General features: G+C 41.8%; 1 protein-coding gene across 1 annotated transcript in view; it reads right to left on the bottom strand.

Annotated features, from left to right (window-relative positions):
* The window catches only part of LOC115088123 (cytochrome P450 2K6-like), a 108674-nt gene extending 90132 nt beyond the window's left edge, over positions 1-18542 (bottom strand). Inside the window, exons 1-2 of the mRNA XM_029596096.1 lie at positions 18250-18542; positions 1703-1865 (exon numbers count right to left, since the gene is read on the bottom strand). Coding sequence (XP_029451956.1) covers positions 1703-1865; positions 18250-18426 — 340 coding nt within the window. The 5' untranslated portion in view covers positions 18427-18542. The remainder of the gene's footprint in view (positions 1-1702; positions 1866-18249) is intronic.
* Between the last annotated feature and the right edge of the window lie 5225 nt (positions 18543-23767).

Raw genomic sequence — 23767 nt, 5'->3', positions numbered from 1 at the left:
TGGCTTGGAGTTCTTTCTTACTTCTGCTTATGTCTTCCCACAAGTTTCATTAGAAATGTTGAGCAAAACCCATTTTTGGAGGCCAAAATATGTTGCAATGCTTCCTCCATTGACTTTAATGGGAAACAAATGAACAAATAAATGGAATTTTTTTTTTCATTTGAAATGTACCAAACAAATGGAAGTGACCTATGGAACCAATTAACAAACCAAAATGAAATGTTTGCCTCTGGACATGCCTATTGTTTGCATCCTATTTTTGTATGTGCCTTTGATACTGTTACCTGCCTAGAGCAATAGTTCTTGTTGCATTAGGTGGACTATAAATCAAAGTATGATAAAGTAAAGGTCCCATCATCTATTGCCTTATTGGTGCCATATTGCTGCCACCATCTATAACAAAAACTCTGGCATGAACCCAGCAGATGGCGCCATTTGGCTTTCAAGCAGCCAAAGAAAGAGGACCAAAGAAGAGCTCTCAGGCCTGGGTGCAGAGGCCTAGGCCTGACCCTGGATCAAGGACCAGGTGTCAGGACCTGGACTCCTGGCCCAGGCCCCAACGTTGGACCTAGCCTTCGGGTCAGGTTTTGGCATTAGGCCTGGGCCCATGCCAAGGCCCCAGCATTAGGACCCAGCCTCCAGGTCAGGTCTTGGCATCAGGCCTGGGTCTGGTCCCTGGCCTAGGCTGAGGCCCCAGCTTCGGGACACATCTTCAGGTCAGGTTGCAGCATTGAGCCTCGGTGCAGGCTGAGGTCTAATGTCAGGACCCGGCCTCATAGCTGGGCCATAGCACCAGGTCTGGATCTGGGCTTTGGCCTAGGCTAAAGCCCAGCCTTTGGGCCTAGAATCAGGCCAAAGCCTTGGCTGTGCATATGCTGAGGTTGCAGCATTCTACTGCAGTCTCGGTCTACGGAAGTCGGCCTAGGACTAGGTCGAAGCCTCGAACTTGCATAGGCCAAGGCTGTGGTAGATCTACGTGGCCTCAGTTTATGCAAAGACGAGGCTTCGGCCTAGTCTGAGCAGGCAGATCCCCACCAGACCGGGTAAATGGAGTCCAGGTAGGTTCCTGGCTCCAGCATTTTTACGGGATAGTGGAAGGGAGACAGTTTTCTTTTTTGGCCATTTTGTTTTTTTAATTGTTTGATTCATTTTTTTCACATGAATGAAATGAATCAAACAATCCACAAACCAAAATCCGTGAGGAAAAAACCTCCCGAAAACCTCCCGAAAATGAAAACAATTTTTTTTTCTCCTGCACATCCCTATTAAATGGCTAACTCGCTCCACTCCTGATCATCCCAGTACATACCTACTTTTTGTGCGTGTAACATTTAGCTATTTCAGGAACTTATATGGCTATTTGGTGGCCGCTGAATGCAGGCGCATATTCAATGGCCGCCACTTAGCCACATAATCCTGCTTAGCCGGATAAATACACTGGACACGCTTTGAATATCAGGCCTTAAAGATTTTCTCCCATTTTGTGTTTATGCTAAAAATGCTTAGTAAATAGGGCCCATAAAATGATAATGCAGATATTAATTTTCTACAGCTGGGACTTGTATGGTTGGAGTCAATTTCACAAAGTATCTTCTAGAAGTTCTCATTGCAAATTAATTTAGTGTATTTTTCTAAATCATGATTCACCTCCCTACTATAAATGCAACCTATTTAAAAAAAGATAATAAATATGATACAGTACCCATATTTTTTAGATATTTTTTAAATATCGGGATGTCAGGTCTTTCTGCAAACACATCAGCATGATCCACAAGAGCTTCTTTCACTGCTTCGTATCCCAACAGCACAACTACCTTCCGTGGTCCCAACTCGAAGCTGAATACTGAGCCATATTTCTTCGAGAGCTTCAATTTAAAAAGACAAAACAAAAGTTAGATTGCAATGTTCATGAATATCAATGGCATTGTCATGGAAACTTATATTAGAGTCAAGTCTATGTTAGCAGAAAAATAATTATCTTTCATTTCCCTTAACTTTATTGCTAAATGCTACCATTTTGTTATTTCACTGTTAAAGAAAAGCAGAATAAAAATATAAGAACAGCAATTATTCTAGCAACAAAATAGTGAACAAAATTATTTTCTTTGCTATAGATTGTTTTCCTTTACATCACTCATAGCAATTTCCAGATCCTGCACACAATAATCAGGTATAGGAATGTACATTCATTAGAAACAAAATAGGAAATGACAACGATATTTCCTATTTTGTTTCATTTGATTTTCAAAATGAAATGATTGAAAATCTGATTAAATTTTGTTGGGTTTCACATTTTGTTTTGAAAAAAAAAAAAATCACCCGTCATGCCTAGGGATAGGCCGAGGCCCAAAGCAGTGGCCGCAGCATCCCTCTGAATGTGATTCAATAGCTTTTCCCACCTAGCATGCCTCAGGAGTGTCCCACTACCTAAACACCAGGGCCTAGACTGTATGATCGAACAGGAAAGCTCAAGCAGGACCCTGCAGTGGTCCATTTGGACTTCACTATTGATTCTTTAATCTCTAACTCCTTCAAAACCTGGTGAAACATAGTATGCAATTGCTCTTTATGGAAAATACGGATTATGTTAGGAACATCACCTTCTGCCACCGGGATCCCTCCCTCTTCCAGAGAGTCCTCATCCTAATCCTTGTCCTCGTCCTCATCCTTGGAAAGGTCCAGAAAGAAACCTTCACACCTATCCACTCTCAAACCTTCAGAATCCCTATCCAACCCCAGATCAGGCTTCTGTTTCTTCTTCTTGGAGAAGAGAGGAGACTGTGGTCCCTTCACGAGGGGCTGCCTTCTATACCTTAGAAGGCCATGAACAGGCTTTGTGCCAGGATGCTTCGCAAGAATTCCTTTCCTGACCAGGATTGGTTTGTACATTAAAAGCACAAATTCAGTCGAAAAAGCTTCCTCCAAACCTGATTTTCCCTCAGAGGAATCAAAAGACCCTTCAGAATCCCAGGCACTATCTGAGCCTTCCACCTCAGGGGAAAAATATAGGGGACAAGCAGCTTCCTCCCCTTCAATCCCCTGTACCATGGGAACTGAAGCCTAAATGGCCACAATACCCATGCTGCACAGCAGCCCTGCAACTCCAATATCCGCAGCAGCATGGTGTCTGTTTCTTCCTGGCTGCTCTCTTCACATCAGTAGCAGCATTCACAGGTCCTGAACTGCCTTTTTCACAGCTGACACAGGCCCCACACAGATCAGAAACTTTGATCTTGGCCTCTTCATATCCACACATGTTGCAGTGCTTCCCATACTCTCTATGTCACAGGGGCTGACCCTCGGCCCCTGTGACATAGTGAGAGCAAAGGCTAGCGCCGGCACCATTTTGAATACTGGCAATACGGCCCGAGTGCAGGAGGTCACTCCCGGACCCCCACTGGACTTTTGGCAAGTCTTGTGGGGGTCAGGAGGCACCCCCCCAAGCTGTCCAAAAGTCCCTGGGGGTCCAGCGGGGGTCCAGGAGCGATCTCCTGCACTCGTGCCATCAGGTGCCAGGAACCAAAATGGCGCCGATAGCCTTGCCCTTACTATGACACAGGGGCTACCGGTGCCATTGGTCAGCCCCTGTCATATGGCAGGAGCACAAGATGGCGCCGATGGCCATGTGACAGGGGCTGACCAATGGCACCGGTAGCCCCTGTGACATAGTAGGGCAAAGGCTATCGGCACCATTTTGAACTGGTACCAAGGGTGTGAGAGTGCTCCCGGACCCCCGCTGGACCACCAGGGAGTTTTGGTAAGTCTTGGGGTGGTCAGGAGGGTGGGGGGTTGTAGTAAATTTAATTTTAGCCGGGTAACGAATAGGATTCAACGTATAACCATATCGGGACGCCATACGGACGTATTCAACGTATCTGCCCCCCGACGAATACGTATCCCGAATGCAACGTATGGCGTCCCTCTGCACATCCCTATTAAATTCCTCAGAAATGTTGGGGAATCTGCAAATAGAGCGGACTCACCACTTGGGAGCTCGGAAACCCCAGGCAGTTGACCACGTTTTGCGATGGCACAGGTTCTTAACTATGCCCATAAAGTCCTATTACTGCAAGATTATCAAAACTTTGGTCTTACCTATGATGGGAAGAAGGTTTTGATGTTTCAGGACTTTTCTGCTACTGTGTCAATGCAGAGGAGGGAATTCTTGGTACTCTATTCCCAGCTGCTTAATAGCGGGATCAAGTTCAGTCTCCAGTAACCAGCACATCTGAAATTCTGGCATGATGGAGTGGTTAAATCTTTTGATTCTGCTAGTGAAGCCATGAAGTACTGTCAGTTGATATGTGGGACTCAAAGTAGCAGTGATTCCGGGATGGTTGCTGTATCCTCTGGGATGTAGTATTCTTGTGTGGGAGAGCTATCATTATAGCCTCATTGTGGAGAGACTGATTTATTCCCCACTGAAGAATATGGTGTGGGCCAACAGAAGATTCCATTCCACACTACAGAATCATTTTTTTTTTTATTTGTGGTTTCTAGAGTCTTTTACCTAAAAGTATCATTCAGTCAAGTGGGAGGCACTTGAGTGGGAGGCCGACGGTCGGCCCCTGTGACATTGTGAGGGCAAAGGTAGCGCCGGCATCATTTTGAATACTGGCAATACGGCCCGAGTGCAGGAGGTCGCTCCTGGACACCCGCTGGACTTTGGCAAGTCTTGTGGGGGTCAGGAGGCCCCCCAAAGCTGGCCAAAAGTCCCTGGGGGTCCAGCGGGGGTCCAGGAGCGATCTCCTGCACTCAGGCCGTATTGCCAATATTCAAAATGGCACCGGCGCTACCTTTGCCCTGTCATATGGTAAGGGCAAAGGTCCATCGGCACCATTTTTTTAGCGCAGCTGATGGCCTGAGAACGGGAGATCGCTGCCCGCGGCCCCCCTGGACCACCAGGTATGTGTAAAAAGTTTTTTGGGGGGGGGTCGGGAGAGTGGGGGAGGCTAAGGGGGTAATTTTAAATGGTCGGGTGGGGGTTTTTTTAATCAGCGCATGCCTCACTAAAAAAAATTAGTGATGTGAATTGGAATCGGAACCGATCCCAATTCACATCTCTAACTATCAGATTCCCCCCCCCCCCCTCCCAGTACACGATTCACATCCCTAGTTCGTAGAAATGTATCCTTGAAGGATACTAATGAAACAGGATAGTTAGGGCATCCCAACAGAGAGGTTTCATTAAAAGCAAACATAGTCCATGTACCATTATTTAAAAAACCACCTAAGCTAATGATTTCAGAATTATCCCTAACAACTGAAAAGCAAGTTGTTAATACAAACAAAAAACACACTTTGAAATGTCAGTATGCCAATGCCAGAAGTCTAAGAAGTAAGACGGGAGCGTTAGAGTGTAAAGCAGCAAATGATGAGATTGACATAATTGGCATCACAGAGACTTGGTGGAAGGAGGATAACCAATGGGACAGTGCTATATCAGGGTACAAATTATATCACGATAGGGAGGACCAACTTGGTGGGGGTGTGGCGCTTTATTTCCGGGAGGGTATAGAGTCCAACAGGATAAAGATAATACAAGAGACTAAGTGCTCAGTAGAATCTATATGGGTAGAAATCCCATGTGTGTTGGGTAAGAGTAAAGTGATAGGAGTATAGTGATAGGAGTATACTATCGACCATCTGGACAACATGGTCAGACAGATAATAAAATGCTAAGAGAAATCAGGGAAGCTAACCAATTTGGCAGTGCAATAGTGATGGGAGATTTCAATTACCAACCAAATCACGAAGCAAACCTTGCACATCAGCAAGTATCAATGAACAACGGTGCAAGAATACAACTTTAAAGATCCACCAGATATTCAAATACTATTTAATTATTATTTTTTTGCAAGAAATTCAATTTATAAACGGCAACTCCACATGAATCACAGAGTCATTTGTATAAGTCCCCCGACACGGTCCCGTGTTTCGCTTGTTGCTGCATCGGGAGGGACCATTATTACAGTTCAATCTACAACATAAACAAATACAAATGGTAGATCACAAATTAAAGGGCTACTTTGTTAAAGGCGAAGGTCATGTATAAGGTACATACCTTTCAGATCAAACATGGAGCGCGAGCGCCCTCAGCAGTGTCAAACATTTAAAGAGCCAGTTTGGCGCCAAACTGAAACACATCGCGAGATTACTGAGCCAATCAAACCTGAGCACATTTTTAACCAAATAGATGCCACTCGATTTCTTTATTTAAACCTTTCGGGCTGATAGTGTCTAGAGTGAATATCCATCTCTGCTCTTTTCTTCCCAGTAGACTGGGGTAGTCACCCCCTCTAGGATGACGGGGGACCACCTCCAATACTGAGAAAAAGAGATCCGAGATGGCATGATTGTATTGGGACCAGTGGTTTACCAAGGGCTCGTCTATTCTCAGCAGACGAATGTTAGAGCAGTGTTCAATTATCCTTGTCTTAACCATACGGGTAGTTTTTCCTACATACAAGAGGGGGCACGGGCATTGCACGACATACACCACACCTTTGGTTGTGCAATCAGTTTTAGCTCGTAGTTGATTCACACGGTCAGTGTTAGGATGAGTGAATTCAGACATCGCTTTGGTGTGAGTGCACATGATACAATGTCCGCATGGGGCATGACCTCCCTCCCCCTCAAGCAAATTCCTATGGCTTGAGAACATTGTATGGACCAGCTGATCTCGAAGGTTTTTCCCCCTCCGGAAAGTGAAGCGTAGAGACCCCTGTAAGAGGTTAGATAGTGATAAAGCTTGCCAGTGTCTGCGAATTACAGTTGCTATATTTTTACTAATCGTTGAAAAAGGAAGAATGCAATTGTAAAATACCTTATCCGATTCAGAAGGGGGAAAAAACAGCCAGTCACAATTGGAATATAAAGCCCGTTTGAAGGCTTTCTTCACTACTCGTGCAGGATATCCTCTATCCAGAAAACGGGTGGTCATAAGCTGAGATTGTTTTACAAACTCCTCCCGCACGGATGAGTAGTTAAATCTTAAACAGATTGTGATGAATTGCAGGAGGACCTTGCGAGACTGGAAGATTGGCTTTCCAAATGGCAGATGAAATTGGAGTGGACTGGGAGAGGACTGGGGGAGGCCCAATTGCATCGCCGCTCATATTAATCGAAAATTCCCCCCCCCCCCCCCCCCGCACGCGCCACCTGCACATGCATGCCAGATTTTAAAGCTTTTTAGATCTGTTGTCAGATGATATTATTATTTCCAATATGTTTGCACCATGAAATAGGACTATTGACTTTGTTTTTAAAGTCTCAAACTTATTCACCATACAGGGATAAGCCACGGGTCGTAATACTGTAAAAACAGATATGGCATACTTATAAATTCATTCTTACAAACGATCTGGCTGGACCCCTGAAGAAGGAGATTGCTCCGAAACCCTGCAGAGTCAGGCGATTCTATAGCGAGCTCAAGAAGGAAGACCTGAAAGGGACCTTTAAACACGGCATCAATATGGGTAATTTAACAAGCAAGCATAAGGAAGACCTGAAAGGGACCTGCAACTCAGTGGCATTCATTACAGAGAAGTTTCATCTCTACCAACACAGAGTTAAGTACTTTACCTGTTTATATGAGACTTTATGTTCACACAATTCAAAAGCAACCGATGATTATACCCACAGCACAAAGAAGCTTTTAACTCTTAAGGGTTACCAGGTGAATATCTCAGACCCTGTGCTAGACGATGATTGCTGAAAAAACAATATATTGTTTTCCATAGTCCATTATTAAGTGAGAAATCTGTTCATATTTTTGTTGTATTATTTTTTCTCACAGTTAGAGTTTTTTTTTTCTTTATATTGGATTTTAAAACCTGGCACGTATGTGCGCATAGCCGTTAGAATTTAAAACATGCGTGTGCCAACGCGTGCATGTTATAAAATTGGCATGTCCATGTGCATGCACTGGGAAACCGCACGCACATGGACGGGCGCACGCTGCTTTAAAAATGGACCCCTAAGGTTGTGGACCCTTTGTGTTGCTTATATGTAGCTTTGGTAGTGCGAAAAGTATTGTTTGACACTTTGAGGGAAGCTATCATCACAATTATTCCTAAGGAGGGTCATGATCCATTGGACTTGGACTTACACCAACCTATATCCTTACTAAACCAAGATGTTAAAATCTACTCCAAAATCCTAGCCAACCGAATGAAATATGTGGTACCATCTCTGGTTTTAGATTCACAGGTGGGTTTGTAGTGGGACGTAGGTCTGATAGGAACGTTAGGAAACTGTTGGTGGTCATTGAAATATATGCTTGTATAGGCCTGGAGATTCAGGATTTCCTGATTGTAGCATTAGATGCAGAAAAGGTTTTTGACAGAATATCTTGGCCCTGTCTCTTTTCTACTTTGAAGAAATTTGGGTTTTGGGGTCCAATTCTAAATTCTTTTAAGGTTCTTTATGCTAAATCCACAGTGACAATTTTAGTGAATGAGACATTGTCTGATCCTTTTTCCCTGCAAGCCTGCCCACTTCTCCCATTCATTTCATTTTGTTGTTGGAACCCCTGGTTACGGCTATAGTGCAGGATGTAGAGATAGAGGGAGTTAGTTTTGGGAAGAATGTAGTCAAATCACTGTTGTTTGTGGATGACATTATTCTTTTGCTCTCTAATGTTATTTGATCCTTAACAAATTGCTGGAGATTTTTTGTTTATATGGTTCATTTTCAGGTTTTAAGATTAACCTTGACGAGTATGAGGGGCTAGATGTCCCTAGTTGGGAAATGGCCTACTTTTCCACTTAAGTGGTTGGAGGGGCGGCTTAAGAATCTGGGTGAGTGGCTCTGCAGAATTAGAGTAGAATGACACTTATTTTGTGGGTCTTGAGGACTCCATTTTAGGTCAGCTATACAGAGAATGATACTGTGATATTGTATATTTTATACTGTGATATTGGAAATTTTGCAAAGCTTAGCAAGTCAGTTGTTTACTATAAGTTGCTAAAGTCTTATGATATGATGGTGAAATTGTGCTGAAATCAAAGAAATAAGGTGACCCTTAGTCACAGTGAATATTGCAGTGCTTGTGATTTGCTATAATGAAAAACATCACGTGGTATTACATTAGCATTGCTACAGACAACCAGCATGAGATGGCTCTCGAAATGGAGGTCCTAAGGGTATATCACCTTAAAGCATGAAATGGCTGACAAGATCTAAGATGGAGGAAAAAGGGAGTTGCTTAAGATTTAGGGCATAGGTATACGTTGTAATAAGTGACTGGGTGCAGATTTTAAAACAGATCTGTGATTGGACCAACTGTATGGTAACAAATTTAAGGATGTTATGAAAGTAAACATAATCAAACAATAATGCATTGATTGGTCATATAATCTTTTATTTTATTTATTTATTTATTTTTATTTTACTATTTTCTATACCGACTTTCACGACCAAGGGTCACATCAAACCAGTTTACATTTAACAGGGCGTGCATTGTACAGAGAACTCGAGCAACTATAACTGGTGCAGGAATTGTAGTTACAATAAACAGGGAAGTACACAACTGGGAGCAGAGGAAGAAGAAGAAAAGAGATTGATTGAAAAAACAAATTATTTACAATGAATATTTAAAAAGATGCAAAATTAAATCCAAAGTGGACTGAATGAAGTCGGGATTGAAGTTGATGATAGAGTGATGGTATTTACACCCAATTATAACAATGAGTTTATGATGACGGTAGAAGGGATCAGTCTGTGTCTTAGTTGGCTTTTTTAAAAAGCCAGGTTTTTAGCCTTTTCCTGAAAGTTAGTAGGCACGGTTCCTGGCGCAGTTCTGATGGGATGGAGTTCCATAAAAGTGGTCCTGCTGTTGATAGCGCTCTGTCTTTGAAGGATTTGTGTTGAAAGGTTTTTGCGTGTGGAACATGTAGTGATTCTTTGTAACACTCCCTAATTGGTCTGACAGAGGTGTGTTTTTTGAAGGGAATTTGTAAGTTTAGCGGGGCGTGCTGATGGATGACTTTGTAAATGGTGGTGATGGACTTGTACATAATTCTGTAGTGAATAGGTAGCCAATGAAGGGCTTGCAGGATTGGGGTAATGTGGTCGAATCTCCTGGAGTTAGTCAGAATTCTGGCAGCTGTATTCTGCACCATCTGTAGCGGTTTTGTATGTGACGCAGGGAGACCTAGTAGAATAGAATTACAATAATCTAACTTGGAAAAGATTATTGCTTGTAAAATTGTTCTGAAGTCCTGGGAGTGGAAGAGTGGCCTGATTCTTTTAAGGATATGTAACTTGTGAAAACAGTCCTTGGTCATTTGGTTGATGAATGGTTTTAGGTTGAGACGGTTGTCGATGATAGCTCCTAGATCTCTTATGTGAGAGGTTTGCAGGTTGGGTGGAGGGTTTGTGGAGATGTTGTTTTCCGGGGCAATAATGAGGAATTCCATTTTTGAAGCATTGAGAATTAAGTTCAGACTGTTGAGGAGGTGTTTGATCTCAGTTAGGCAGCTGTCCCAGAATTCTAATGTTTTTGTAATGGATTCTTTTACGGGGATTACAATCTGAACATTGTCTGCGAATAGGAAGTGTTTCAGGTTTAGTTTTGTAAGGAGGTGGCAGAGTGGAAGCAGGTAAATATTAAAAAGGGTGGGTGAAAGGGAAGAGCCCTGTGGAACCCATAGCAAAGATGGATGGTAGTGAGATTCTTTGTTATGGTTTTTGACCTTGTATCCTCTGTTCTCCAGAAAGGTTTTAAACCAGGTCAGTGCTGTGCCTGTAACTCCGATGTTTGCCAGCTGGTTTAATAGGATGTGATGGCTGACCGTATCGAATGCCGCCGAAAAGTCAAGAAGGATTAGAAGGTAAGCATGGCCTTTATCGATGCCGGCTAGGAGGAAGTCTGTAAGAGAGAGTAGTAGCGTTTCCGTGCTTAATGCTCTGTGGAATCCAAATTGATTAGGGGATAGCATTTGGTGATCCTCAATGTAATTGGATAGTTGTGTGTTTACTAGTTTTTCCATGACTTTTGCTATAAACAGGAGGTTGGAAATGGGGCGGAAATTGTTGGGATCACTGGTGTTTAGGTTTGGTTTTTTAAGGAGTGGTTTGATTGATGCCGTTTTAAGGTCATCTGGGTAGATACCCTGGGATAGGGAACAATTTATAATGTCAGCTAGAGTTTTTGATATTGTATCCGGGATTAGTAAAAGGATTTTAGTAGGGATCTGGTCAAAGGGGTGTGATGATGGTTTCATTTTCTTCAGTACCGTTTGTATATCAGAAATGGAGATGGGTTCGAAGGAGTTGAGAGAGATGTCTTTGTTTGGGTGTAAATATGAAGTATTGGAGGATGCATATGGGTTTGGTGTTAGCTGTTTAAGGAGGTCAGAGATTTTTTTGTTGAAGTAAAGAGCCAGGTTATCTGCTTTAATCTGTGCTAGGTCATCTGGGATGGCTGGAGCGATGGTTTTTGTGAGACTGGAAACGTAATTGAACAGAGCTTTCGAGTCAAAGATGAGGTGATGGATCTTACGGGCATAATAGTCCCTTTTGGTTTTCAAGGTGCTGTTCTTGTAGAAGTGGAGGGAGCGTTTGTATTCAGCTAGAGAGGCAAGTGAGGGGGCTTTACGCCATTTTCTTTCTTTCTGTCGTAGTAGATGTTTGAGTTTTCGCAGTTCCTCATTAAACCATGGTTGACTCTTAGGCGCATTGTGTTTGAGATTTTTTGTTGTTAGACCAGGATTGGAGGGCTGAGTCTGGAGTGGAGACGTCTATGAGAGAAAGATCTGGGGCTAGAAGCTTGGCGAGGTGCTCTGAGGAGCATGTTTTCCTGTAGAGAAATGATTGTGGGGGGTAGTGATTGTAGCTCGGTTTTAACAGTGAGAATGAGGTGGAGATTAATGTATGGTCTGACCATGGGACTTTATTGCACTCCGGGTGTTCTGGGTGTTAAATGCCGGAGTTAGTAAAGATAAGGTCCAGCGTATGACCCGCTTTGTGGGTGGGTTTGTTAATTTGCTGCTTAAAACTCAAGGCTGCCATGGCCGTGAGAAAGGCTTCGCAGTTAGATGAGCGAGGGGACTTGTCCACGTGTAGATTGAAGTCTCCCAAGATTATGGCTGGTGAGTCTAGGTTTAGGTGAGCTGCTATGATTTCCAGAATAGGAGAGGCATCTGATTCTAGAAGGCCGGGGGGAGTGTAGACTAAGAGAATTTGAAGAAATTCAGATTTAAAGAGGCCGATTTCAAGTTTGTTTGATGATTTGATAGGATGATGAGTAAATCTCAGTGATTTTTTGACTGCAAGGAAAATACCCCCGCCTCTTTTTTTTTGCCTTGGGATGGAGAAGAAGTCATAGTTTTGTGTTGGTAATTTGTTTATGATGGCGATGTCCGAGGTTTTGAGCCATGTTTCAGTTATGGCACAGAAGTCTGGGTTATTATCTTGAAGAAGGTCGTAGAGTATCAGCGTTTTGTTGGTGAGCGATTGAGCGTTGAATAGGATGATGGTGAATAATGTGAGTCCTAGGAACTGTGTGGTGGGTGAAATCATGATGGGAATGAGAGATTTGTACATGCATGGACGGTTGAGCATTGGAGATATTGGAGATATTGGAGATAATGAGAAGGCCTGCTGAGGAGGTGATTGAAGGCAGAGATCTTTTAATGAGAAATGAAAAATATATTAGGCCCTGTCTGAGTATACAGGTAGGGAAACTTGCCACTGCCATGTAGCTTGATCTTTTTTTTTTTTCTTTGAATAAAAAACCACAAAAAAAGAGGAAGTGTTGGTTTCTGATTAGATTTACTTTTCTTCTAAATAAGTTAACCAAAGCAGTTGCTTGATGGAGATAAAAGTAAAACCAGGGCCCTTTGATGGCTGCTAATTAAACTGCTAGGATCTTGTAAGACTGTAGATCCTACAGCTCCTGAGAAACATAGCCCCACTCAAATGTCTAAACATGCAACCATTGTTAGCAGGGTCCAGTAGGAAGCTGGAAAGCCGGAAGCCTTTTCCTTTATCTCTATGGGAGTGCACTGCATTGATAAAGATGATTCTGTTTCCAAAATTGTTTTAGGTTTTATCTATTCTCCCTCTGGTGCTCAGAGCTAGAGATGAAAGAGCTCACTAAACTGCCTAGAAATGTTGATAGGTGGTAAATAAATGTTTAAAATAATTAAATAAATAAATAGAATGTGTTCCAGATTTCTTTGGAATGGAAAGAAACATAGTGTCACTGTTTCATCTGCTGAGCAGCCTCACTGTGCCATGATCCAGTTTGCTATGATTCCTCCCCACCAACAGAAGCCTACAGCAAGCTCTTTTCCGAGCTACCCAAGCCATTTCATCACTGGCCACCTGACTCAGCCTATGGTGAATCCTCCTCTCTACCAGGGATCCTCAGCAAGCTTCACCTCCAGCCTTGCCAAGCTTGGCCTCGCTGCTCTCACCATGTCTAAGCACCAGCCACATTTAACCCTGCCTTGCCAGAACCTAGATGCTGTCTCATGGAGGCAACCTTAGCACTCTGCCCTGAACACAGTAGCGATGTGAATCGTGTGCCCGATTGTCTTAATGATCGTATTCGGCTGGAGGGAGAAAAAAATCTGATCGGTGGAGATGTGAATCGGAATCGGTTCCGATTCACATCGTTAATTTTTTTTAGTGAGGCCCCTTACCTTCCCCCACCTTTAAAATTGACCCCTTACCTTCCCCCACCCTCCCAAACCCTCCCAAAACTTTTTACAAGTACCTGGTGGTCCAGTGGGGGCGCGGGGACAAATCTCCCACTCTCGGGCCATCGGCGCCATTTTGGCTGCCACTCAAAAATGGCGCCGATGGCCCGATAAAAAAACAACCCAGGTAGTCTAGTGGTGGTCCCGGGAGCGATGGCCATCTTTAAAGATGGCACCGGCCAGCCAGTGCTCCTACCATGTGACAGGGACCAGCCAATGGCACGGATACCCTGTCATATGGTAAGGGCAAAGGGCCATCGGCGCCATCTTTATGAGTGGCAGCCGATGGCCTGAGAACGGGAGATCGCTCCCGGGACCACCACAAGACCACCAGGTAATTTTAAAATGTTTTGGGGGTTTGGGAGGGTGGGGGAAGCTAAGGAGTCATTTTTAAAGGGTCGGGTGGGGTTTTTTTTTATCGAGCCATCGGCGCCATTTTTGAGTGGCAGCCAAAATGGCGCCGATGGACCGAGAGCGGGAGATTGGACCCCGTGCCCCCACTGGACCACCAGGTTCTCGTAAAAAGAATTGGGGGGGTTCGGGAGGGTGGGGGAAGGTAAGGGATTAGTTTTATTGGGTCGGGGTGGGTTTAGGGGTTGTTTTGGTGTGCCGGTTTTCCCGCCCTCCCCCCAAATAACTCCTGTTAGTGGACACTAACGGAAGTAATGATTTTTCACGATAAATTGGGAAAATTTATATTGTATCGTGCACTCTAACGATTTTTGACGATTTTTTAAATCGTCAAAAAACGATTCACATCCCTAGAACACAGTACTCCAGGTGAGGCCTCACCAAGGCCCTGTACAAGGGGATCATCACTTCCTTTCTCTTACTAGATATTCCTCTCTCTTTGCAGCGCAGCATTGTTCTGGCTTTAAGTATCGCCTTGTCACATTGTTTCGCTGACTTTAGAACGTTAGACACTATCACCCCAAGATCTGCTCCATGCACATCAGCCCTTCACCCCCCCATAAAATACAGTTATTTCAGCTGCTATATCTTCGACCACTCTTCCAGCTTCTTTAAATCCCATCTCATTCTCTTCACTCCTTCCAGCATGTCCACTCAGTTGCAAATCTTAGTATCATCTGCAAAAAGACAAACCTTACCTTCTATCCCATCCGCAATGTCGCTTACAAAGATATTGAACAGGACAGGTCCCAATACCGATCCTTGCGGCACTCCATTTAACACCGTTTTCTCTTCAGGGTAAGTTCCATCTACCATCACACATCGTCTTCTGTCCATCAACCAGTTTGCAATCCAGGCTACCACCTCGGCACTCACTCCTAAACTTCTAATTTTATTGACAAGCCTCCTGTGCAGGACCATATCAAAAGCTTTGCTGAAATCCAAGTAGATGACATCGAGTGCTCTTCCTCGATCTAATTCCCTAATCACCCAATTAAAAAAGTCAATCAGATTTGTCTGACAGGACCTTCTCCTGGTGAATCCATGCTGCCTCTGGTCCAGCAATTCTTCAGACTGTAGATAGGTCACTATTCTTTCCTTCAGCAGTGACTCCATTACTTTTCCCACCACTGAGGTGAGACTAACCAGCCTGTAGTTTCCAGCCTCCTCTCTGCTCCCACTCTTGTGATGCAGGACCACCACTGCTCTTCTCCAATCACTCAGCACCACTCCCGTTTCTAGGGATCTATTGAACAGGTCACACAGTGGACCCGCCAGCACATCTCTGAGCTATGTGGCTTCAGAGAAGTTTCAATAGAAAGAACTTTTCATGTATTTATAGTTGCACCATTATTTTCACTCGGTAATTTCTCTCCCCCATAGCTGGTCATTTCGAGCCTGTTTAAAAGAAGGGCGCCATTCTTTCTTTTGTATAAATGGTTAAACTCACAATCACGACCTATTAGTCTTGGGGGTTAGCAGACATGTGGAGTGTAGAATGTCATTCCTAAATCACACTTAAGCATTTACTAAGAAAAATAAATTCACCAGAGCTATGGGAAATGGAATTTAGATGTTGCGAGCGACATAAACTTGAGCCCCTCTTGCTGTGGCACAATTGATGCAACCTCGAGGGCAGAGCCCTAAAGTATGTGCCAACAGCAGATGAATGAATCTTTGCACAGGTCAGACTAAGAGAAGGTCCAGAAGTCTGTAAATATGGACAGAGCCAAAGAGCAGGCTAGGCTGAAGATGAAGCAAGACTGAAGATGTATCAGGACTGGTTTGGATGAAGGCAGACTCAAAGCAGACTGAAGAGAGTGGTGGAGGCTGAAGACAAGGGCAGGCCAAAGACTGTGGTGGAGGCTAAAGATGAAGGCAAACTGAAGGCTAAAGATATGGCTAAAGATGAAGGCAAACTGAAGGCTGAAGACAAGAGTAGGCTGAAGGCTAATGCTGAGGCTGAAGACAAAGGTAGGCTTTAGATGACTGCAAGGTGAAGGACCTGTTTGCTGAGGCAGTGAATGAACATTGGGGAGGCTCTTTTATAGGCAAAGAGTTATGACGTCATCCAGGAGCAATAAGGGTTTTTCCCCCACAGGTCCTTTAAGAGCACTGACTTCGAATGTGCTCACACCTAGGGGAAGGTCTAGAGGCAGTGATCCTGGTGGCGTCCTGCCATGTCTCTTTGCTTGGCAGCGTCCCACTGCAGTAAAGTCTGCTGGCCATGGGAAGAGTGCAACTGCTCGTGGTCCATCCAGTGAGCAGCAAATGTACATTAGAATTCTATGTAGGATCATTATTATACCTGTTAAAGCTCATAGGATGAAAATTGTAAATTTGGACAGCTGATCAAAGTGTGGTGGAACTAGGTCGCTGCTTCACTGTCTGGGGAAATATCTTCAGATCCAGACATTCTGAAGGGAGGTTATTTAGTACCTGCTTGTGATCACAGGTCATATGTTATTTTTTTCCTGTAGAGTTAAACATTCTAAAGGTTGTAAGCCAACAAACCTTTATTGACCATTGATATAAACTCCTATTTACCAACGCTTATCTTTTGGGTAAGAAGTGTATTTTATTTAATTGGCCTAAAGTAACTCAACCTACCTTCCTTGATTTGAAAGTGCATTGGTCAAGCATGTTTTGAATGGAATTTGATATTACATGTTCTCATAAGTCAAAGCATTGATTCTCTAACACTAGACCTGACACCGGACCTGCAGATCTGATTGGAATTATGTAAAGTGTCTAAGTAAGGATCTCTGACTGCTCTTGCTGTTGAGAGAAGTTGAGGACTTCATGGTTTTTGAGTTATGATTTCCTATTTGTCACTCATTCACCAAACAATTAGATGTTGTTGAGGACATGCTTGGTGGAGGGAGTTCAGGGGAAAAAAAAGTTTGTCTCGCAGCCTTGCACTGTGCTATTGTGCTATTTCTGTTTGTTATGAATGATACCAATAAAAAAGGTTAAACCTTAAAGTATGTACAAATTTCCATTTTGCATGGGAGCAGCCAAGTGAAGACTCTGGTTGTTCAGGAACAAATGGCCTCTGAAGGGCAAGGCAGCACTCATAAGTGCTGCTTGCTTCAGTGAGGCAGAAGAGGGACCCACATAGGAGCAGTGACACCTGTGATGGAGGAAAAGGAGACCCAGCCTGCCTCAACTCCTTCCCTCACACCAAATGACAGGCAGCTTGCAAGTGGCCAGCAGGAGGGTAGCTCAGCAGAGAAGCTCATTTTTCCTAGAGAAAAGGAGGTGCAGACCATATTTAACATACTAATCATAGGGGAGGTAATTAGTTACATGTGTAAATGTAACATACAATCGTACCAATTTAAAAAAGATATGTACATGCATAAAGTGCACTAACAAGTGTGAAACTTATGGACAATTCAATGGCATATATTGTAGCAATTTTCAGAAGCCCACTTACATGGGTAAAGTGCATTTACACATGTAAAACCTAGTTTTAAGTATATAAATGCTTTTTTTAAATCAAGCCCTAAGGGGATCAATTTTTAAAGTGCAGCTAAGCAGTTAATTGGCTAATTCTAGGTTCTGAATTTTCAAAAAGATTTACCCGTGTAAAACCCTGTTTTATGTACAGAAATGGGCTTTTGAAAATTGCCTGAGGGGTTGTGCATGCAAAAGAGTGCATGGAATTCACTTGTGAATCTCCATTTATGTGCACAGGAAAGAGGCATTCTGGGGGTGGAGTTAGGGCAGGGAAATCATTTATACATGTACTTCTAAAAATCAACATTGTGTGCATAACTTTACGTATACACTCTATAGCAAGTGTGTGTACTTCTGAAAATCAACATTATGTGAGTAAGCCTGCCCTAATTTTCACAACCCTAATTTTCAAAGTAGATTTATACACGGCAGTCTGCTTTGAAATTCAGGCCAAAGTGTGCAAGTATTTTTTACTCACTTACTTTAGCCCTGTGCACAAAGTTATAGAATTACCACCTCCCACCCCCCCGATCTGGAACTGACCATACTCTTTGCATCTTTCTGAATTAATGAGTGACTTCAATATTATTCAAGAACAATGAATGAATAGGTTTACTTTGCATATTATGGTTTAGAGACATACAAATGTGAGCAAAGACATTTTTACCTCTATGAAGGTTTTCTGTGGTCTTTTCAGATCTAGCATGTGCAAATTTCCAATGATTGGCAGTGGTCTGGGTCCCGGAGGAAAGTTCTGAGGAGTCCTACTCTCTGTAACATGTTTACTAATTATAAAAATCAGAAAAAAAAGCAAAATTATTATTACAGGGCCCAAAAAAATCATTATGCTTAGTATTGTAACAAGTTTGGGACAGCTTAAAACTGTAAATACAAATCTTTTGCCTAATGTAAGAGCTGCCTCGGGTTAGATATCCTAAAATCCCAGATTTACCACAAACATTTTATTCTCTTCTTTCACAGCGTCATGCCTCCCAATTGTCCCCTCCCTAATCAGTTCTTGCCAAAAGTAACTGCCCAGATGACAAGACAAGGTCATATCATGAAGGAAAATCATGATTGTGGTGCACAAATGCAAAAGACAGGTTTTTAAAATGATAACCAAAGTATACTTTGAAATGTTAGAAAACAGAATATTGACAACAAGCCAGGGATTTTCTGGAGTAAACCGAGTTAATTGGTAACTACTCTCCCTCACAGGTCTCTTTAACCTCATTCCCAAATGTTATCCTTTTTCAATGACTAAGCATTCACAAGAACAGAAAAATATATGAAATTACATGCCAGGTCAGACAATAGTCCAACGAGCACAACATCCTGTCTCCCCAATAGTGGCCAGTCTGAATCACAAGTACCCAGCAGGAACTAAAAAAGTGAATCTATTTCTTGTTATTCAGACCAGGGCTAGGGATGGCCTTCTCTAGTCTACCGGGCTAATCATGTTTTATGGAATTTTCCTCCAGGATCTTGTTTAAACCTCCTTTTGTTAGTTCATAAAGAATCCCATTTTTAAATTTGATTTGAATTCTGGTTTTTCAGCACTTCAACTCAGATTGCATTCAGGTACTGTAGGTATTTCCCTAACTTCAGAGGGTTTACAATCTAAGGTGTTGGTTTTAAAAGCATTGCTCATGCAAAAATGGCCACAGACGCAAACATGTGGGCCATGCATAAGCAATGCAAATTTTAAAAGTCAAGATTTATGCATGCGTGTGCCAAAAATAAGGAAGCAGAAGAGGCGTGTAAGTTCGCATTTTAAATGCAGAAGACGCAGCATGCACCGGCTTGTTAGCTGCTTAACTTTACTGCTGCTCCTGATAAGAAGCAAATCTGTATGTCTCACATTTTAGGGCTTACCAGACAGGGTGAGAGGTCCGGGTCAACTGAAAGGTGTGCTGTATGAAGAACCAGAGGAATCAGAAAGACCTCCATGTTGACTGGGCAAACAAGTGGAATAATTGTAAAAACTGGGAATGTCCCTCGCACACATATGTTGTAAAATCTGCTTACATACACACATAAAATCTGGCAAAGTCCTATGGAAGGTACACGCAATAGACTTGTTTGAGTAACCTCTTAAAATTAAGAGCATACATACATATGGTAGGTGTATTTTAAAACATGCGTGTGCAAGTACATGCATAATTTTAAAACCCACCAAATCTCTGCTTGTGACCTCTTACAATTAGGAGCATATTTAGGTATGGTAGGTGTATTTTGAAACCTGTGCACATAAGTGCAAGCATGATTTAAAATTCCAGCGTATCTCCGCTTGCATGCCGATATGTGCATATATTTTAAAATTCACCTGTAAGTTTGTATCTGAGGCAACAGAGGGTAAAGTGACTTGCTCAAAGTTACAAAGAGCAGCAATGGGATTTTCCCAATTTATAGACTGCTGCTCTAACTGCTAGGCTACTCCTTCTCCTTATTTTAGTATTATTAGAAATAGGGGCAATGGAATGTCTTTTTGAATGAAGGACCAAATAAAACATAAACAAACAACACTGTGCTACTTTGATTTCGATCCAAGAACACACGAGCTGCTAAAGAAGGCAGAAAATGGATGCACCTTTAGTCAAACACTGGCAAGAGGCACAGCATTTTAAAGCAATTTCAACCAAGAAACCGCAGTGGTGATTTTTTTAAATTTTCACATAGACAGAACAATGTTACATATATACATGGGATGCAAGTATACCCCATGGACTAAATCAAGAAACTGAATGGTCCATCTTTGATTGACAGTGTCAAGAGTATTGAACATGCTATCTGGGAAATGGAGGAGGTGGCTCAAGCTAACTGCATAGTCTGAATGGCTCACAAAGTAATAAATGGGAAGCTATAGTGATGTTGTGTGTGACTGCCATTTTTTAACAATAAGAGTGACATGGTCATCGAATTACTGCAGATTTTTATATATACTTTGTATCCCCCACACCTGAAGATGTAGAAGAATGATTTCAAGTACTTTTTCTGTTTATTTTGTAGTTTTCATAAGAATACTCTTGGTGGTTGGACATAGAGACTATCATAAAATAGATAAATTTGATTTGAGTCTACAAAGAAGGATGACCAAAATGATAAAAGAGCATGGAACGGCTGCCCAATGGGGAAAGGCTAAAGAGGTTAGGGCTGTTCAGCTTGGAGAAGAAACAGCTGAGGAGAGATATGAAAGAGGTCTACAAAATCATGAAAGGACTTGAATGGGTAAATGTGAATCGGTTATTTACTTTTCAGATAATACAAGGACTAGGGGAAACCCCATGAAGTTAGCAAGTAGCTCATTTAAAACAAATCAGAGAAAATTCTTTTTCACTCAACGCATAATTAAGCTCTGGAATTCATTGCCAGAGGATATGGTTACAGCAGCTAGTGTAACTGGTTTTAAAAAAGGTTTGGATAAGTTTCTAGGGCAGAAGTCCATAAACGCTATTAATCAATAAGGATTAGTGCTTAGAATTTATTCATTTAATGTTTGATACTTGCGACTCGGTTGGCCACTGTTGGACACAGGCTTGATGGATTCTTGGTCTGACCAGGTATGGAATTTCTTCTGTTCTTATATTCTTAAGAAACTTCTTCCTATTTAGTTTCTACTTTCAAAATTAATTGATCAGATGTTAATTTTCTAAGAGAGTTTATTTTGACCAAACAAAGACTGTTTTCACTACACCAAAAATATAAAAATTACGAATCAACCCTGGTGAATGATGATTGTAAGTGACATACTGCAGTACACTGAAGCACTATTAAGTAAGTGAACTGAGCATTACACTTACCTTGGATGAATGTATGTCTTCTGGCTCGTAAATTTGCACTATTATACCCCCTTAAGAGGTCTTTAGGATTTTTATAGGAGTTAATTCATAAAATAATTGAGGGTGATACAAAGTAACACAGTATCACTGTTCCTTTATATTTTATGGATTAGTTTTTGAAACTGGTGACAAGCTTTTTGCTTTTTGTTTTGAGTGCTTGAGGGATAAACAAACCAACTTCCACTACCTCCCCTCCAACCACCTTAACTGCTGATTTCTTAATTTACTTTTGCACTTAATGTCATTCTTTTTTACTTATATTCCTTGTTTAAATCATTGAGGGTAATTTTCAAAAGCATTTACCTGTGTAAAAGGTTATTTTGGTAAAAGAGCTTTTTGAAAATTGTCTGCACTGTTATGGATAAAAGTAGCAAATGATGGAACAAAATACCTTTTACCTGCATTTTGTGGAGGAGTTCCCAGGGTGAGACCCAAAAGCAAAGAGGAAGATGGTCTAAAAAAGCCATGAGGAATTAAAACAAGGAATAGCCGAGAGTCCTTAAACGATCTGTTTATTGTTTTAATTCCCAGGGTGTTTTAGTTCCCAGGGTGAGATCAGGCCAGTGGAGACAAGAACATGCATAGGTTACTATGTTAAAAATTAAGTGCATTGCTTTTCATTTGGGAAAAATCCACCGAAAAATAACAGTTGCAAATGTCAAAGGCAGGGGTGGCCAACTCAGGACCTTGAGAGTCACAAACAGGCCTGGATTTCAGGATATCTAAAATGAATATGCATGGGGATGGGAGTGCATTTACCAATCCAATTTTTCACTCAAGCAAACTGGACCGTAATCTTATATTGTCTGAAAGATCAATCATAGGGTCTTAAATTGAGCATAGTTTAATCGGTAGCCAGAAGCAATGACATAGCAGAAATATATGTTGAGCAGCCAAAAATTACCCCATCTGCCACATTTGTGCTATCTATAGCCTTGCAATTGTTCAGGTGTGATGCAACTTCAAAATAACATTTAACCTGACAAAGGTCAGATAAACTACTATATCTTGAAGATTTGTTTTTCTAATGTAAACTCTGAGTTCAGCAGCAGGTTCAGAGATTTTACAACCTCCATACATGCCACAGAAGCATAAATACCTCTAAAAAGAGAAATATGGGCTTTGAGATTGTTTAACTCCAATTTTTAAAATCTCCATCCTCTGAATATTCAAAGCTAAATTATTTTTTCTAAATCAGTGATTGTACCACAGGCAGATTGTGTCAAAAAATCTTATTGATTTATTTGATTGGGTAACTAGAAAATTAGACTAAAGACATGCTTAATATTGTCTACATGGATTTCAGCAAAGCTATGTTAATGTTCCGCATAAGAGGCTCCTTGATAATCTGAACAGCCTGGGGATAGGTTCCAAGGATGAATTCCAGACTATCAATGAATGTGCACATTAGGACAGTAGTCAAGACTGGTTACTGTAAACTATGTGCTCTGCATAGGCTCAGACCTTTCATGGAACCTGATCATTTCCATTTCATCTTGCAAAGATTAGTCTTTTAAAACACTGACCATTGTAATTCCGTATTACTAGGATTACTGAATAGTACCATTAGGCCCCTGCAGCTTCTCCAAAATTCAGCAGTAAGAATAATACTGACTGGCATATGAAAATATAATCATATTATACCAGTGTATGTAAGATCCATTGGATACCAATTCACTTCAGGGTACAATATAAAATTCTGACAATGGTATATAAAATTGTTCATAATCCAGAAACAACGTAGTTAAGCACTAGTCTTCAGACATTTTTATACACCCCTACAAAACCTCCATTTAGCCCAGCAGGGCTTGCTATCCAAACCAACAACTCAGCAATCCCATTTAGGAGAGGTTTGTGATAGAATGATCTCAGTAGCCGGGCCACGGTTGTGGAGCACTAAGCTGGAAGAGCTTTGGATTCAGAAAAATGTAAAGGCATTTAAAAAAAAGCTAAAAACCTGATTGCTTGAGCAAACCTTTAATAAATCATATTCACAATAACACCATGCTAAGTTTAATGGCTGCACATATTGATGCAGAGTAACTATATTCAAATGGATAACTGAAAGGTGTCACGAAAATTCGTTGAAATATGAAATTGAATGTCAAAGTTGATGTTACAGCACTCTGAAAGCATAATTGATAATGTGTTTTCTATGTTATAAACTGTATATGTATTATTTGTAAACCGCTTTGATTCCTTGATAATGTGATATAGAAACGAAATAAATAAATAAGGCAATAACCTTGATTAGAAACTGGTTGAGTGATAGGATATGAAGGATTATGGTAAATGGAATTCACTTTGAGGAGAGAAAGATGATAGTGTAAGTGAAATGACTCGGGG

This window comes from Rhinatrema bivittatum, chromosome 3 (assembly GCF_901001135.1).
Source record: "Rhinatrema bivittatum chromosome 3, aRhiBiv1.1, whole genome shotgun sequence".
Taxonomy (NCBI): Eukaryota; Metazoa; Chordata; class Amphibia; order Gymnophiona; family Rhinatrematidae; genus Rhinatrema; species Rhinatrema bivittatum.
This window is presented reverse-complemented; position numbering and strand designations above follow the sequence as displayed.